The sequence below is a fragment of the Nerophis lumbriciformis genome, linkage group LG22, assembly GCF_033978685.3.
Source record: "Nerophis lumbriciformis linkage group LG22, RoL_Nlum_v2.1, whole genome shotgun sequence".
Lineage (NCBI taxonomy): Eukaryota > Metazoa > Chordata > Actinopteri > Syngnathiformes > Syngnathidae > Nerophis > Nerophis lumbriciformis.
In genome coordinates, this window is record NC_084569.2 from 39,540,501 (window position 1) to 39,559,865 (window position 19,365).

Genomic DNA, 19,365 nt, shown 5'->3' on the forward strand with positions numbered 1-19,365 from the left:
GAGAGTATCTCAGTTAATATTTGAGCGTTTCCTCCATTTGTTCAATTAAAATAAATGTTTTTCTCTCAGAGAATGACTCGTCCGTTCACCTCGCCCAGCTGCCCCGTCAGTGCGGCTACGCTGTGGAGACCACCAGGGGACACCTCCACCTGGCGGCTCGGTACGACGCCTGCCACGTCACACGACAGGTACGACATCGTCGGCACGGAATATACTTTTTCATGTCCAAGTGTAGTAAAAAAAGTATGCAGTAGGGAAGGGATTCATTTGGCCCAGTTCCTGGGTGGATCTTGCGTGAATCATTCTGCAATGCAGTCTGCTGAAAAGGATGGAAAGCGCCACCGTACGTAGCAAGTGATGCTGTGGTCAAAGTTGGAATGGCCACAAAACACTTGAAGATAACGCAGCACTCTACTGCCATCTGGCGGCTAAAGTGGATAGTGCGCGCCCCAATTCGTCACGTTTCATGTCAGGTAAACCGTGACAAATGGGGCCACAGGAATATGAATATATATATATATATTATTTTTATAAATGTATTTGTGTGTGTGTGTATGTATGTATGTATGTATATGTATGTGTGTATATATATATATATATATATATATGAATATTTATACATATGAATATTTATACATATAAATCTATTAATTGTGTGTGCGTGTATATATATATATATATATATATATATATATAGACACACATTATTTATATATATATTTAAATACATAAATATATATTTATGCATTTATGTGTGTATATATATATGTATATATATATATATATATATGAATATTTATAAATATAAATCTATTATATATATATATATATATATATATGCATATATATAAAATAAATATATTTATTATATATATATATATATATAATAAATATATTTATTTTATATATATGCATATATATAAAACAAATTACATATATATGTAATTTATATATTACATATTTATTTTATATATATATATATATATATATACACACACATATATATGTAATTTATATATATGTATGTATATAAAATAAATATATTTATTATATATAATATATAAATATATATATATACATATATATGTAATTTATTTGTTTTATATATATGCATATATATAAAATAAATATATTTATTATATATATATAATAGATTTATATGTATAAATATTCATATATATGTATGTAATTTATATATATATATTTATATATATATATACATATATATACACATATAAATGCATAAATATATATTTATGTATTTAAATATATATATATAAATAATGTGTGTCTATATATATATACACATACACATACACATATATATATATATATATATATATACATATATATATATATATATATATATATATTTATATGCATAAATATATATCCATCCATCCATTTTCTACCGCTTATCCCTTTTGGGGTCGCGGGGGGCACTGGAGCCTATCTCAGCTACAATCGGGCGGAAGGCGGGGTACACCCTGGACAAGTCGCCACCTCATATATATGTATTTGTTTATTTATATATATATATATATATATATATATATATATATATATATAATTTTTTTTTTTTTAATTTTTTTTTTAATGTATTTATTTATATACTTATTTATTTATTAAGAGTGGCAGTTATGTTTTGGCCCTGCTGTGGAGAGGGACTCCGGTCAAGATGTCCTGCCCGGTCTCTCCTATCAAGTCTGTGTCCAAGGGCCCGTCTTCACTCTGCTGCTCCCCGTATGGTTTCAACGTCAGACTGCCCGCTGTCCAGGAGCTGAGCATTAAAGGTGAGACCAGGGAACAACGCGAGCGCAACCTTCATGAATAATTTGAATACAATAAAATAAAATTTGTTTTGCAGTCGGAGGAGAATGGACCCCCATGTTGTCTGCTCAGCAGTGTGGTTACACGTTAGACCGCCAAGGTGCACACCTGCTGCTTGCTGCTCCCTTCATGACGTGTGGCATCGCAGTCAAGGTCCGTCTTCGCTTTACTCTTCATTATTGATCGGGGTGTTATTGATATCGGCTATCGGCTAAAATCTGCGATACAAGCGGTCCTGCAGAGTTGACGTTGACGTGTCCTCCAATAAGCACACACACACACACACACACACACACGGTTGGTCTTTTCGTGTGTTCCAGTAAAGTCATTTCACAAAAAGTAAACATGGCAGGCTGTAGGCTACTAGTGGTAGCTACACGGCAGCTAAGCACACAATAGCACACACGCTAGACGTACCTGATAAGTGTCTTGAATTGAAGAATATTGCAATCTAAAACGGCACATTTGTCAATATAAACAAGTATAATTGTGTCTCTCGAATGAATCGCGATTCTTACCGTATTTTCCGCACCATAAGGCGCCCTGGGTTATAAGCCGCGCCTTCAATGAACTGCATATTTCAAAACTTTGTCCACGTATAAGCCGCCCCGTGTTGTAAGCCGCATCTAACTGCGCTAAAGGAATGTCAAAAAAACAGTCAGATAGGTCAGTCAAACTTTAATAATATATTAAAAACCAGCGTGATGTGGGCGCGCATGGAGTCGTATATCAACATGGACAGAGCTGCGTGAAAAAAGCCACCCGGCCTCTTCGCGTAAACTTAAACTTACCTTAACCACTCGCTCATCTTTTCTTCATCCATCCATCCCTTCGAGTTAGCTTTTATGATGACGCCGGCTGGAAAGGTCTCTTTTTGGCAAGGTCTTCCTTTTGAATATCACCATGGGTGGAAGTTTCTGGCCATTAGCATGGCAAGCTAGAACCACAGTGAAGGATGACTTCTCATTCCCTGTGGTGCGAATATTCACCGTACGTGCTCCCGTTGTATCCACAGTGCGGTTCACAGGAATATCAGTTGCTGTGAAATAGTAATCCGTGTGCGGATGGAGAGATTGCGTCTTTTCATGAACCGGATCCCTGACGCTTAGTAGGAGCCATTTTGTGGTCTTTACAGATGTAAACACACAAAGGAAATGAAACGTACGGTGATATCCGCGCGCTTTTTCTTCTTCTACGCGGGCGGGTGGTTGCTTACAGTAGAAGAAGCGCTTCCTGTTCTATGGGGGCGGGTGCTTACCTTGGCGGTTGCTTGCGTAGAAGAAGAAGCGCTTCCTGTTCTACCGGGAAAAAAGATGGCGGCTGTTTACCGAAGTTGCGAGACCGAAACTTTATGAAAATGAATCTTAATATTAATCCATATATAAAGCGCACCGGGTTATAAGGCGCACTGTCAGCTTTTGAGAAAATTTGTGGTTTTTAGGTGCGCCTTACAGTGCGGAAAATACGGTACTTATAACAATTCTTAATCGATTAAAAAAATCCCGATATTTGTTTTTAATCGATTAAGAATCGCGATTGATTAAAAAACAAAACATTTTGACACCCCTAATGTTAATTAATATTAAATAATTATTTAAGACAGATGCGTATTAGAAAGTATCCAGTAACAAGCGTGTCCGCATCATTCAACTTACGGCGTCGTGAGCTTAATTTAATGAATTGTTCTTTTTTGAACATTCCACGCTACTAATGAACAAGTACAAACCCCGTTTCCATATGAGTTGGTTAAATACACAAATATGTATATTTATTTATGCATTTATATATAGTAAATATATTTGTGTTTATATATATATATATATATATATATATATAATAGTTTTGTGTATAAATATTTATATATATATATGTAATTTATTTATATATATATATATATATATATATATATATATATATATATATATATATATATATATATATATATATGTGTGTGTATATGTGTGTGTTAGATGTAAATATAAACGGAATACAATGATTTGCAAATCCTTTTCAACCCATATTCAGTTGAATATGCTACAAAGACAACATATTTGATGTTCAAACTCATAAACTTTATTATTATTTTTTTGCAAATAATAATTAACTTAGAATTTCATGGCTGCAACACGTGCCAAAGTAGTTGGGAAAGGGCATGTTCACCACTGTGTTACATGGCCTTTCCTTTTAACAACGCTCAGTAAACGTTTGGGAACTGAGGAGACACATTTTTGTAGCTTCTCAGGTGGAATTCTTTCCCATTCTTGCTTGATGTACAGCTTAAGTTGTTCAACAGTCCGGGGGTCTCCTTCGTGCTATTTTAGGCTTCATAATGCGCCACACATTTTCAATGTCTGGACTACAGGCAGGCCAGTCTAGTACCCGCACTCTTTTACTATGAAGCCACATTGATGTAACACGTGGCTTGGCATTGTCTTGCTGAAATAAGCAGGGGCGTCCATGGTAACGTTGCTTGGATGGCAACATATGTTGCTCCAAAACCTGTATGTACCTTTTAGCATTAATGGCACCTTCACAGATGTGTAAGTTACCCATGCCTTGAGCACTAATACACCCCCATACCATCACAGATGCTGCCTTTTACACTTTGCACCTATAACAATCTGGATGGTTCTTTTCCTCTTTGGTCCGGAGGACACGACGTCCACAGTTTCCAAAAAACAATTTGAAATGTGGACTCGTCAGACCACAGAACACTTTTTCCACTTTGTATCAGTCCATCTTAGATGAGCTCAGGCCCAGCGAAGCCGACGGCGTTTCTGGGTGTTGTTGATAAACGGTTTTCGCCTTGCATAGGAGAGTTTTAACTTTCACTTACAGATGTAGCGACCAACTGTAGTTACTGACAGTGGGTTTCTGAAGTGTTCCCGAGCCCATGTGGTGATATCCTTTACACACTGATGTCGCTTGTTGGTGCAGTACAGCCTGAGGGATGGAAGGTCACGGGCTTGGCTGCTTACGTGCAGTGATTTCTCCACATTCTCTGAACCCTTTGATGATATTACGGATAGTAGATGGTGAAATCCCTAAATTCCTTGCAATAGCTGCTTGAGAAAGGTTTTTCTTAAACTGTTCAACAATTTGCTCAGGCATTTGTTGACAAAGTGGTGACCCTCGCCCCATCCTTGTTTGTGAATGACTGAGCATTTCATGGAATCTACTTTTATACCCAATCATGGCACCCACCTGTTCCCAATTAGCCTGCTCACCTGTGGGATGTTCCAAATAAGTGTTTGATGAGCATTCCTCAACTTTATCAGTCTTTTTTGCCACCTTTCCCAACTTCTTTGTCACGTGTTGCTGGCATCAAATTCTAAAGTTAATGATTATTTGCAAAGAAAAGTTTGAACATCAAATATGTTGTCTTTGTAGCATATTCAACTGAATATGGGTTGAAAATGATTTGCAAATCATTGTATTCCGTTTATATTTACATCTAACACAATTTCCCAACTCATATGGAAACGGGGTTTGTAATATGTTTGGTTCGGGCTGATATCAAGTCTCGATCAATGAAAGTTTATTTGCACAGCACATTACTATTAAAAAAACAAATCCAGACTGAGGATTGAAGATAAATGTCACCTTTAGGCAGGCCCGGCCCTAACCAATCTGGCGCCCTAGGCAAGATTTTAGGTGGCGCCCCCCCCCACATCGGCAGTGAAGTGCATATACTCACAAGAAACCGAATAGCTTTGTCTTTGACCTTTTTTTTACTTAAAGAAAGCAAATTAACAATCAGAATAGTTAACAAGATAAAAAAAAAAATGAATAAATAAATGAATGTAAAAAATAAAAAATGAATATATGAAATACAATATTTTTTACATACATATTGCTTAATTTACATTAATGATGTGCACTTTAACAACTAGGCTTACAACTATACCTAATATATAAAGGGGTGGAAAAGTGACTATTACCTGCAGGGCAAACATTAGCTAACCAGAAGGCAATAACAATGTAAACAAAAAACACCTGCTTAAAAGATCTAATACAAATGTCCCTGAGGAATGTAAGGTGGGAGTACTGTAATTACCTAACGTTACATTATTATTTTCCATAACAATTTAGCCCCCTCCACAATATTAACCCGACGTTAAAGCAGAACTAGCTATTTATTGATTAGCAATTGCCGAATCATGTAACATTAGCTTAATGCTAAAAAGCCAGGTTACTATCACATTCTGTAACAGACAAATAATTTCATGTAGGCTAACGTTACCTACCTGCTACCTCTTGTCTTTTTCTCATTTCTCCTCCTCTTCTTTTCTCTTATTTCTTCCCTGGGCACCTGACAGTTTTGGCCGTTTTGACATCTTGTGTTGATTTTTTGATGTGGTGACGTCCAAAAAGAGTCATGATACGGGAAGGGAGGGGGCGGGGGTGGGGGGCGTAATGTTGTAACAAATATTTCTATTATATAGGCTTTACTTTGCATTTTAATTAATGTGGGATTATTTTTTGTATTTAGAAATAATAGTACCAACTTTTTTTTTTTTTTTCTCCAACATTTGTGGCACTGGCGTGGCGCCCCCTGATGGACGGCGCCCTTAGCATTTGCCTATACGGCCTATGCCACGGGCCGGCCCCGCCTTTAGGGCGTCCACATTGGAGAACAACTAAAATCGAACGTCATCTAAAAAAAGAATGTAAAAAATGTTATGTAAAAATTTTTACAAATAAAAAATTGACAAATTAGAACTTAAAATAGTGAGAATAATAGTAATATTAGCAATACAGAAAATTTAAAATAACAAGAAGCGCCTAACCTGATTAGTAAAATGTCGGATTAAAAACGTGTGCCTTTTGGCCTCTTTTTAAAACTTTTTAACAAGTCTGCAGTTCTGAGGTTCCATGGCAGGCGTTTTTCCACAGGTGGGGGCGTAGTGGCTAAATGGGTGGGATCTTTGTTCTGGTATTTGGGAAAGATGCCAGAGGACCTCACGATCCGTGCGGGTTGATAGGGTCAAAGCAGGTCAGATAAGAAAACCATTAAAAAGCAATAATACAACCTAAGAATTGTTTATTGTTTATTGAATGGATCCCCATTAGCTGACGCCAAGGCGACTGCTAGTCTTCCTGGGGTCCATATAGGAGCATACAAAAATGAAAAATGCAAAGAATACATGCAATAACAGACATTATACAATGGAAAAATACAACATAAGATAAAAAGCTAGTTAAAACCAGTATTAAAAATTCTCGTCATGTGGGCAGCTGCAATAGGTGTATCTTCAAAGCTGTCTTGAATGACAATTTACTTTGTGAGAGATTAATGTGAGATGGCAACCCATTCCAAAATGATGTACATCTATACATGACTGTATGTTTGAGGAGATTGGTCCTGGGAGCAGGAAGTGCCAAATAGCCATTGCTGGCATTCCTAGTGTCATGAATATGTGTGTTAGTTGATTTTAAAAACTGTTTGTAAAAGTAATCTGGTGATTGATCTAAAATGATAGTTCTAAAGAACATAAGGAGACTACAATACATATTTTGTTCAACAGACAACCAGGACAGGCGTGAATGCATAAATGAAATATTAGTGTGCAAAGAACATTTACCGTATTTTCCGCACTATAAGGCGCACCGGATTATTAGCCGCACCTTCAATGAATTACATATTTCATAACTTTGTCCACCAATAAGCCGCCCCGGATTATAAGCCGCGCCTACGCTGCGCTAAAGGGAATGTCAAAAAAACAGTCAGATAGTTCAGTCAAACTTTAATAATATATTGAAAACCAGCGTTCTAACAACTCTGTCCCAAAATGTACGCAAATGTGCAATCACAAACATAGTAAAATTCAAAATGGTGTAGAGCAATAGCAACATAATGTTGCTCGAACGTTAATGTCACAACACACAAAATAAACATAGCGCTCACCTTCTGAAGTTATTCTTCATTCGTAAATCCTTCGAATTCTTCGTCTTCGGTGTCCGAATTGAAAAGTTGCGCAAGAGTGGTATCCAAAATGGCCGGTTCCGTCTCGTCGAAGTCATCGGAGTCAGTGTCGCTGTTGTTCTGTGAATCCTGCCTTCCGGAAAGCTCGGACCACAGTTGTGACCGAAATATCTGCCCAGGCATTTACGATCCACTGGCAAATGTTGGCGTATGTCGTCCGGTGCTGTCTGCCCGTCTTAGTGAAGGTGTGTTCGCCTTCGGAGCTGTGTGAAAAAAGCCACCCGGCCTCTTCGCGTAAACTTCCCTTAACCACTCGCTCATCTTTTCTTCATCCATCCATCCCTTCGAGTTAGCTTTTATGATGACGCCGGCTGGAAAGGTCTCTTTTGGCAAGGTCTTCCTTTTGAATATCACCATGGGTGGAAGTTAGCATGGCAAGCTAGAACCACAGTGAAGGATGACTTCTCATTCCCTGTGGTGCGAATATTCACCGTACGTGCTCCCGTTCCACAGTGCGGTTCACAGGAATATCAGTTGCTGTGAAATACGGTAGTAATCCGTGTGCGGATGGAGAGATTGCGTCTTTTTATGAACCGGATCCTTGTCGCTTAGTAGGAGCCATTTTGTGGTCTTTACAGATGTAAACAGGAAATGAAACGTACGGTGATATCCGCGCGTTTTTTCTTCTTCTTCCGGGGGCGGGTGGTTGCTTACAGTAGAAGAAGAAGCGCTTCCTGTTCTATGGGGGCGGGTGCTTTCCTTGGCGGTTGCTTGCGTAGAAGAAGAAGCGCTTCCTGTTCTACCGGGAAAAAAGATGGCGGCTGTTTACCGAAGTTGCGAGATCGAAACTTTATGAAAATGAATCGTAATAAAGCGCACTGGGTTATAAGGCGCACTGTCAGCTTTTGAGAAAATGTGTGGTTTTTAGGTGCGCCTTATAGTGCGGAAAATACGGTAAGTACCAGTCCAGCCGCTCTGTTCTGAACAAGTTGCAGTTTGTTCAGGTCAGACTTAGTCGTAGCGGACCATATTATAGGACAGTAATGAAGATGACAGAAAACCAAGGACTGTATGACTTGAGCCATTGTTGAGGATGTCAAGAAGGTGGAGCACTTCCTGACCATGGCTAAACCTCTTCCCATTTTCATTGAAATACCATCAATATGATCGGACCATGACAGTTGACTGTCTAATAGCACACCAAGCAATTTTGCTTTTTTGACCTGCTCAATACGTATGTCTGACATTAAAATATGAAGCTGTGGGTCATCAACAAGCATATGCCTGGATCCAAAAAGAATGCTTTTTGTTTTGTCAATATTCACAACAAGTTTACTATCATTTACCCAGCGGGACACTCTCTCCAGGTCCTGATTTAAGTTGTTTTCTAGGTCATTTAAGGTAGAGGCAGTACTGTATAGAGTTGCGTCATCTGCATACATAACCATATTGGTGTTTGTTGTAACACAGGGAAGATCATTAGTAAAAATAATAAAAAGTAAAGGACCTAAGCAGCTTCCTTGAGGCACGCCGCAGTAATTGTACTTGCGTTCAGACAGGCTACCATTAAAACACACTCTCTGTGATCTTGCTGATAGATAGCTCAACATCCAAGAAAAATACATACTATTAAAACCATATTTTCTCAGTTTGGAGATCATTATGTTGTGATCTATGACATCGAATGCCGCACTAAAGTCAATCAGGACAGTACCAAGCATCTTCTTGACATCCATTTGTGACAGCCAGTCATCAGATGTTGAGTGACCTTGCCTATAAGCATGCTGGGAACCCGACATCAGTTTGTTGTAGGTAAAGTAATCTTGAATTTGTTTGAAAACAACTTTTTCCATCAATTTACTAAGAACAGGAAGTATGCTTATTGGTCTACTGTTTTTACCAGTAAAATCTTTATTTTTGTCCTTGGGTAGAGGGATGACCTTGGCCTCCTTCCAAACCCCAGGAAAGACTCCATATCTTAATGATTTATTAAATATATGACAAATCGGAGTTGATACATGGCATGCCGCAATTCTTAACAATTTGCCATCTAGCATGTCCGTCCCAGCAGGTTTATCAGATGGCAGTGATAACAACAATTTCTCAATATCAGAACTACTAACTGGTACAAAATCGAACCTGCAGTTTTTACCCTTCATTATATGATTTTCAATTAATGTGCATGAGGAGGAGCATTTAACTTCCATGACGAAAGTTTGCAGTTGAATGAAATGACTTTAATGGTCTATCTTATTTAAAAATGTTCCTTAATGCAACAACCACAACTGGAAAGTCAGTAAAAAAAAAAGATAAATAAAAAGAGAATACAACAAATTCTTATATTCAATTGAATAGACTGCAAAGACGAGATATTTCATGTTCACACTGAGAATCGTTGTTCTTTTTTACAAATATTAGCTCATTTGGAATTTGATGCCTGCGACATGTTTCAAAGAAGCTGGCACAAGTGGCAAGAAAGACTGAGAAAGTTGATAAACGCTCATCAAAGACTTATTTGGAACATCCCACAGGTGAACATGGCTAATTGGGAACAGGTGGGTGCCATGATTGGGTATAAAAGCAGCTTCCGTGAAATGCTCAGTCATTCACAAACAAGGACGGGGCGAGGGTCACCACTTTGTCAACAAATGCCGGAGCAAATTGTTTGAGAACAACATTTCTCAACAAGGAATTTAGGGATTTCACCATCTACGCTCCGTAATATCATCAAAAGGTTCAGAGAATCTGGAGAAATCACTGCACGTAAGCCATGATATTACACACCTTGGATCCCTCAGGTGGTACTGCATCAAAAAGCCACATCAGTGTGTAAAGGATATCACCACATGGGCTCAGGAACACTTCAGAAAACCACTGTCAGTAACTACAGTTGGTCGCTACATCTGTACCGTATATTCCGCACTATTAGCCGCACCTAAAAACCACAAATTTACTCAAAAGCTGACAGTGCGGCTTATAACCCGGTGCGCTTTATATATGGATTAATATTAAGATTCATTTTCATAAAGTTTCGGTCTCGCAACTACGGTAAACAGCCGCCATCTTTTTTCCCCGTAGAAGAGGAAGTGCTTCTTCTTCTACGCAAGCAACCGCCAAGGTAAGCATCCGCCCCCATAGAAGAGGAAGCGCTTCTTCTTCTACTGTAAGCAACCACCCGCCCCCGTAGAAGAAGAAGAAGCGCGCGGATATTACGTTTCATTTCCTTTGTGTGTTTACATCTGTAAAGACCACAAAATGGCTCCTACTAAGCGACAGGTTTCCGGTTCATGAAAAGACGCAATCTCTCCATCCGCACACGGACTACTATTTCACAGCAACTGCCTAAAGACTTTCAAGAAAAGCTGGCTACTTTCCGTGCATATTGTAAAAACAAGATAGCTGAAAAAAAGATCCGGCCAGAGAACATTATCAACATGGACGAGGTTCCACTGACTTTTGATATTCCTGTGAACCGCACTGTGGATACAACGGGAGCACGTACGGTGAATATTCGCACCACAGGGAATGAGAAGTCATCCTTCACTGTGGTTCTAGCTTGCCATGCTAATGGCCAGAAACTTCCACCCATGGTGATATTCAAAAGGAAGACCTTGCCAAAAGAGACCTTTCCAGCCGGCGTCATCATAAAAGCTAACTCGAAGGGATGGATGAAGAAAAGATGAGCGAGTGGTTAAGGTAAGTTTACGCGAAGAGGCCGGGTGGCTTTTTTCACACAGCTCCGTCCATGTTGATATACGACTCCATGCGCGCCCACATCACGCTGGTTTTTAATATATTATTAAAGTTTGACTGACCTATCTGACTGTTTTTTTGACATTCCTTTAGCGCAGTTAGATGCGGCTTACAACACGGGGCGGCTTATAGGTGGACAAAGTTTTGAAATATGCCGTTCATTGAAGGCGCGGCTTATAACCCAGGGCGCCTTATGGTGCGGAAAATACGGTAAGTGCAAGTTACAACTCTACTATAAAAAGCGAAAGCCATTTATCAACAACACCCAGGAAATGCCGTCGACTTCGCTGGGCCTGAGCTCATCTAAGATGGACTGATACAAAGTGGAAAAGTGTTCTGTGGTCTGATGAGTCCACATTTCAAATTGTTTTTGGAAACTGTGGACGTCGTGTCCTCCGGGCCACAGAGGGAAAAGAACCATCCGGATTGTTCTAGTCGCAAAGTGTAAAAGGCAGCATGTGTGATGGTATGGGGGTGTATTAGTGCCCAAGACATGGGTAACTTACACATCTGTGAAGGCACCATTAGTGCTGAAAGGTACATACAGCTTTTGGATTAACATATGTTGCCGTCCAAGCAACGTCTTTTTCATGGACGCCCCTGCTTATTTCAGAAAGACAATGCGAAGCCCCATTCTGCACGTGTAACCACAGCGTGGCTTCGTAGTAAAAGAGTGCGGGTACTCGACCGGCCCGCCTGCAGTCCAGACCTGTCTCCTATTGAAAATGTGTGGTGCATTATGAAGGCTAAAGTAGCACAACAGAGAGTGTTGAACAACTTAAGCTGTACATCAAGCAAGAATGGGAAAGAATTCCACTTCAAAAATGTGTCTCCGCAGTTCCCAAACGTTTACTGAGTGTTGTTAAAAGGAAAGGCCATATAACACAGTGGTAAAAATGCCCCCTGTGACAACTTTTTTGCAATGTGTTGCTGCCGTTAAATTCTAAGTTAATGATTATTTGCAAAAACAACAAAGTTTCTCAGTGTGAACATGAAATATCTTGTCTTTGGAGTCTATTCAATTGAATATAAGTTGAAATTTACACAACGTGACAACTTCACTGGTTAGTAGAGATGCGCGGATAGGCAATTATTTCATCCGCAACCGCATCACAAAAGTCGTCATCCATCCGCCATCCGCCCGAACTAACATTTTATCAAAACCGCACCCACCCGTTGTTATATATCTAATATAGACGATGCAAGGCATTAGTGAGGTTATACAGCTTTTGCCTGTTAAAGAAAGGAGACTGATCCAATGCAGCAGAGACATTCAATGCGTGCCACGCTGTCACGGCCCAGACGCACACCAGCGCGCAATCATCTGGGAGCCGCGCCGAGCGCACCTCCAAGCGCGCTCGCGCCACTCAAACTGCTGCAGGCAGCTGCGTTCTATCTTGTTTTAACATCCTGTGGCACTCTTCTGGGATCACGGCGGACGAAACTGCTCATGCTCAGGGTGTTTGTGGAGGTTCGGGGTTTTGCACAAATGTGATGCACCATGTTAGATGTCCCGGTTTTGTGACTGTCGTAGACATAAACAGCGTCGCAGCTCTTGCAAATCACGTAGCCAGCATTACTATCATCCTGATTTACAACCTCATTAAAAACGAGTCCACGCTGAACTTTTCTGGCCTTTTTTTCCCCCTGGTCTTTAGTATTCCCTTTTTTAGTTTGTCGCGTACCACGTTTGCTGCCGGCGTTGCCATCTTTTTTTTTTTTTTTTCTTCTGTTGTGGCATATGCTGCAGGTGCCTGCTCGTTTTTCGTATGTGGGTAACAACATTTAACTATGTACAGGTAAAAGCCAGTAAATTAGAATATTTTGAAAAACTTGATTTATTTCAGTAATTGCATTCAAAAGGTGTAACTTGTACATTATATTTATTCATTGCACACAGACTGATGCATTCAAATGTTTATTTCATTTAATTTTGATGATTTGAAGTGGCAACAAATGAAAATCCAAAATTCCGTGTGTCACAAAATTAGAATATTACTTAAGGCTAATACAAAAAAGGGATTTTTAGAAATGTTGGCCAACTGAAAAGTATGAAAATGAAAAATATGAGCATGTACAATACTCAATACTTGGTTGGAGCTCCTTTTGCCTCAATTACTGCGTTAATGCGGCGTGGCATGGAGTCGATGAGTTTCTGGCACTGCTCAGGTGTTATGAGAGCCCAGGTTGCTCTGATAGTGGCCTTCAACTCTTCTGCGTTTTTGGGTCTGGCATTCTGCATCTTCCTTTTCACAATACCCCACAGATTTTCTATGGGGCTAAGGTCAGGGGAGTTGGCGGGCCAATTTAGAACAGAAATACCATGGTCCGTAAACCAGGCACGGGTAGATTTTGCGCTGTGTGCAGGCGCCAAGTCCTGTTGGAACTTGAAATCTCCATCTCCATAGAGCAGGTCAGCAGCAGGAAGCATGAAGTGCTCTAAAACTTGCTGGTAGACGGCTGCGTTGACCCTGGATCTCAGGAAACAGAGTGGACCGACACCAGCAGATGACATGGCCCCCCAAACCATCACCCAACCATGCAAATTTTGCATTTCCTTTGGAAATCGAGGTCCCAGAGTCTGGAGGAAGACAGGAGAGGCACAGGATCCACATTGCCTGAAGTCTAGTGTAAAGTTTCCACCATCAGTGATGGTTTGGGGTGCCATGTCATCTGCTGGTGTCGGTCCACTCTGTTTCCTGAGATCCAGGGTCAACGCAGCCGTCTACCAGCAAGTTTTAGAGCACTTCATGCTTCCTGCTGCTGACCTGCTCTATGGAGATGGAGATTTCAAGTTCCAACAGGACTTGGCGCCTGCACACAGCGCAAAATCTACCCGTGCCTGGTTTACGGACCATGGTATTTCTGTTCTAAATTGGCCCGCCAACTCCCCTGACCTTAGCCCCATAGAAAATCTGTGGGGTATTGTGAAAAGGAAGATGCAGAATGCCAGACCCCAAAACGCAGAAGAGTTGAAGGCCACTATCAGAGCAACCTGGGCTCTCATAACACCTGAGCAGTGCCAGAAACTCATCGACTCCATGCCACGCCGCATTAACGCAGTAATTGAGGCAAAAGGAGCTCCAACCAAGTATTGAGTATTGTACATGCTCATATTTTTCATTTTCATACTTTTCAGTTGGCCAACATTTCTAAAAATCCCTTTTTTGTATTAGCCTTAAGTAATATTCTAATTTTGTGACACACGGAATTTTGGATTTTCATTTGTTGCCACTTCAAATCATCAAAATTAAATGAAATAAAAATTTGAATGCATCAGTCTGTGTGCAATGAATAAATATAATGTACAAGTTGCACCTTTTGAATGCAATTACTGAAATAAATCAAGTTTTTCAAAATATTCTAATTTACTGGCTTTTACCTGTATATATATTTTCGAATTGGTTTAACTGCCACCCGCCTGAATCTATTTAAAATCAAATTTTTTTTTATTTCAACCACCCGACCCGACCCGCGGATAAAATCTAATTTTTTTTTATTTCAACCGCCCGACCCTCGGATAATCCGTGGACTCTGCGGTTGTGTCCACAAACCGCGCATCTCTACTGGTTAGGGTTGTGTAAATGAGTAGAAATACGGTGGTACTTCAACTCCAGAGTGTTTGGAGATAAGAACTGTCTTTCAACTAATTGTTATATTTTAAGTTGGGAATTTTTTTTTTTCAAGTGAACCGACCAAAACATCTGGTCTTACTTGCTAGCATTAGCTTATGCTAGCAATGGACATCACTTTGGGGAAAATGGAAAGTAAAGTTTTGAGTTAAGAGCTCTGTCACAGAACCCAAGTAATGATTGTCATGAAATAGAAACTTCTGTTCTTTGAGTTTTAACGCCGCTTCACAAAGAAAACATTTCCTCCCCAGGACGGACAACACGTACTTCACCTTCAAATTGGAGAAAGTATCTTTTCTTTGGCCTGCCCGGTGTTTTCCTCCAGTGATCCTCCTCTCCCGGAGACCGTGGAGTCATTCCCTTGGGATCCGCCTTTCTACCTGGCCCCGCCTTACTACCCGCACCCACCCAATCACCACGAGAATTCCGGTCCCCAGGGGGAAGAGATCCCTCCGATTTTCCCGTCTCTAACTCCTGAACCTGCTTTTGAACTCGCCATGGATGCACAGCCGCTCCCTCTTGACGCCCCCCGGCCAGACTCTGAAGACAACCGTTCTGTGGAGGATTCATTGGAGCGCTTCGGAGCTCACGCTTCTCCGGCGTCAACGGATGACATTTTTGGTTCAAGTCCGGCATATTTGGATTTACAAGAGCTGCATTCACCAGTTCAGGTCGACGCCCGGTCTTTCCAGCGCCCAGGCAATGCCTTCAATCCATACTACCACTACTACCATCACCCCAAAATCCCTAGTCCTCCTGAAGATTCAGATCCGGATCTTGTGCCTCCTTTCTCTCACTACTACTTTCCACGTATTACTTGGGCTGGGTCCCAAACATTACCGAAAAGTGATACACAATCCTCTGATGGTCCTGTCCAAACCACAATAAGCAGACTGGTTCCTACACCTCCATGGCCTTCAGTCCATCCGGACCATGACTCAGATCATCCGTTTTTAGTGGAGACTGGTACAAATGAACAGGATGATCCCCACGAATCTCATTCTGACGGCACCCAAAGTCCAAAATCCTCTGATGAAAAGGTAGAAATGATGAACGACATGGAGACCGAGTCCATGCCTGCGACTCCTCCAGTTCTCCTGTCATTAGACGCTCCTTATCCTGATCAATCTTCATTTCCTTCCCCTTGTAAATATCGCCATGATCCATATCACTACGATCAGACGCATTCATCCGAAGAAACCGTAGACCTGCATCTTCCCAACCACTCTCCGGTCGATCAATCCAACACCCGGACCACGGACGAGACGTACGACCTTCATGAAGTGCATCCTTACAACTTCTACTACTCTGCCAACGATGACGTGAACTCTGAAGGAAGCATGATCTCGGACTTGTCCCAGTCTTGGCCTCCGGACGTATCATTGGCTCAACTGAGTTTTCCTCAGCCACCACAAAGTCATTTCTACGATCTCTACCCCTCTGATATCAGTCAGCGGAATCTCCAACTCTTTGAGCACCCGGGTGTGGAAGCAGAAGTGGACCTCGATGAAACGATCGGTAAGTCCCTTTTTCGATTTGTTGGGGATTCAAGCACTGATGGTTGTGTATTGTCGCATAAACACTCCATGCGGGTGTTTAGTCCTATACCCACTAGAGGGGCCACTTGGTCATGGTCTGGGCTTTTATAAAGTTTTTTTTTTAAATTGTATTAAAATCCGACGATTCTGATAAAAATCAGTTTTGCGGCCAAAGTTCAATAAGATTGTTTGAATCAAACTAGGAACTATTCACTCAACACTACGGATGGGTCCCGAATTGAGTACTTTTATAGGCACGGATCGAATTCCTCTGGTACTACCGTGTATCGATTCACGTAAAATAAAACGGTGCCGTGTTTCGATACCTTTTTGTGGCATCCAGTCGCAGACTAAACAATCAGTCAAGTAGAACTCAGGGCGAACTTAGACAAACTCTCTCTAAGTCAGGGGTCGGCAACCCAAAATGTTGAAAGAGCCATATTGGACCAAAAATACATAAAACTATTTTGTCTGGAGTCGCAAGAAATGAAAAGTCTTATATAAGTGTTATAATGAAGACAACACATGATGTGTCTATATTAGCTATATTAGCCTACTATCAAAATGACTTTAAAAGTCTTATATAAGTGTTATAATGAAGACAACACATGATGTAAGTGTCTATATTAGCCTACTATCAAAATGACTTTAAAAGTCTTATATAAGTGTTATAAAGAAAACACATGATGTGTCTATATTAGCCTACTATCAAAATGACTTTAAAAGTCTTATATAAGTGTTATAATGAAGACAACACATGATGTAAGTGTCTATATTAGCCTACTATCAAAATGACTTTAAAAGTCTTTTATAAGTGTTATAATGAAGACAACACATGATGTAAGTGTCTATATTAGCCTACTATCAAAATGACTTTTAAAGTCTTATATAAGTGTTATAATGAAGACAACACATGATGTAAGTGTCTATATTAGCCTATTATCAAAATGACTTTAAAAGTCTTATGTAAGTGTTATAATGAAGACAACACATGATGTAAGTGTCTATATTAGCTATATTAGCCTACTATCAAAATGACTTTAAAAGTCTTATATAAGTGTTATAATGAAGACAACACATGATGTGTCTATTAGCCTACTATCAAAATGACTTTAAAAGTCTTATACAAGTCTTATAATGAAGACAACACATGATGTAAGTGTCTATATTAGCCTACTATCAAAATGACTTTAAAAGTCTTATATAAGTGTTATAATGAAGACAACACATGATGTAAGTGTCTATATTAGCTATATTAGCCTACTATCAAAATGACTTTAAAAGTCTTATATAAGTGTTATAATGAAGACAACACATGATGTAAGTGTCTATATTAGCTATATTAGCCTTCTATCAAAATGACTTTAAAAGTCTTTTATAAGTGTTATAATGAAGACAACACATGATGTGTCTATATTAGCCTACTATCAAAATTACTTTAAAAGTCTTTTATAAGTGTTATAATGAAGACAACACATGATGTAAGTGTCTATATTAGCCTACTATCAAAATGACTTTAAAAGTCTTTTATAAGTGTTATAATGAAGACAACACATGATGTAAGTGTCTATATTAGCCTACTATCAAAATTACTTTAAAAGTCTTTTATAAGTGTTATAATGAAGACAACACATGATGTAAGTGTCTATATTAGTCTACTATCAAAATGACTTTAAAAGTCTTTTATAAGTGTTATAATGAAGACAACACATGATGTAAGTGTCTATATTAGCCTACTATCAAAATGACTTTAAAAGTCTTTTATAAGTGTTACAATGAAGACAACACATGATGTAAGTGTCTATATTAGCCTACTATCAAAATGACTTTAAAAGTATTTTATAAGTGTTATAATGAAGACAACACATGATGTAAGTGTCTATATTAGCCTACTATCAAAATGACTTTAAAAGTCTTATATAAGTGTTATAATGAAGACAACACATGATGTAAGTGTCTATATTAGCTATATTAGCCTACTATCAAAATGACTTTAAAAGTCTTATATAAGTGTTATAATGAAGACAACACATGATGTGTCTATATTAGCCTACTATCAAAATGACTTTAAAAGTCTTTTATAAGTGTTATAATGAAGACAACACATGATGTAAGTGTCTATATTAGCCTACTATCAAAATGACTTTAAAAGTCTTATATAAGTGTTATAATGAAGACAACACATGATGTAAGTGTCTATATTAGCTATATTAGCCTACTATAAAAATGACTTTAAAAGTCTTATATAAGTGTTATAAAGAAAACACATGATGTGTCTATATTAGCCTACTATCAAAATGACTTTAAAAGTCTTATATAAGTGTTATAATGAAGACAACACATGATGTAAGTGTCTATATTAGCCTACTATCAAAATGACTTTAAAAGTCTTTTATAAGTGTTATAATGAAGACAACACATGATGTAAGTGTCTATATTAGCCTACTATCAAAATGACTTTAAAAGTATTTTATAAGTGTTATAATGAAGACAACACATGATGTAAGTGTCTATATTAGCTATATTAGCCTACTATCAAAATGACTTTAAAAGTCTTATATAAGTGTTATAATGAAGACAACACATGATGTGTCTATATTAGCCTACTATCAAAATGACTTTAAAAGTCTTTTATAAGTGTTATAATGAAGACAACACATGATGTAAGTGTCTATATTAGCCTACT

At 39.0% G+C, this 19,365-nt stretch overlaps 1 protein-coding gene across 1 annotated transcript in view; it reads left to right on the top strand.

Moving 5' to 3' along the window:
- The window catches only part of LOC133615324 (uncharacterized), a 63,984-nt gene that overhangs the window by 19,803 nt on the left and 24,816 nt on the right, over positions 1–19,365 (top strand). The window contains exons 3-6 of the mRNA XM_061973842.2: positions 70–188; positions 1,631–1,793; positions 1,868–1,983; positions 15,393–16,659. Coding sequence (XP_061829826.2) covers positions 70–188; positions 1,631–1,793; positions 1,868–1,983; positions 15,393–16,659 — 1,665 coding nt within the window. The remainder of the gene's footprint in view (positions 1–69; positions 189–1,630; positions 1,794–1,867; positions 1,984–15,392; positions 16,660–19,365) is intronic.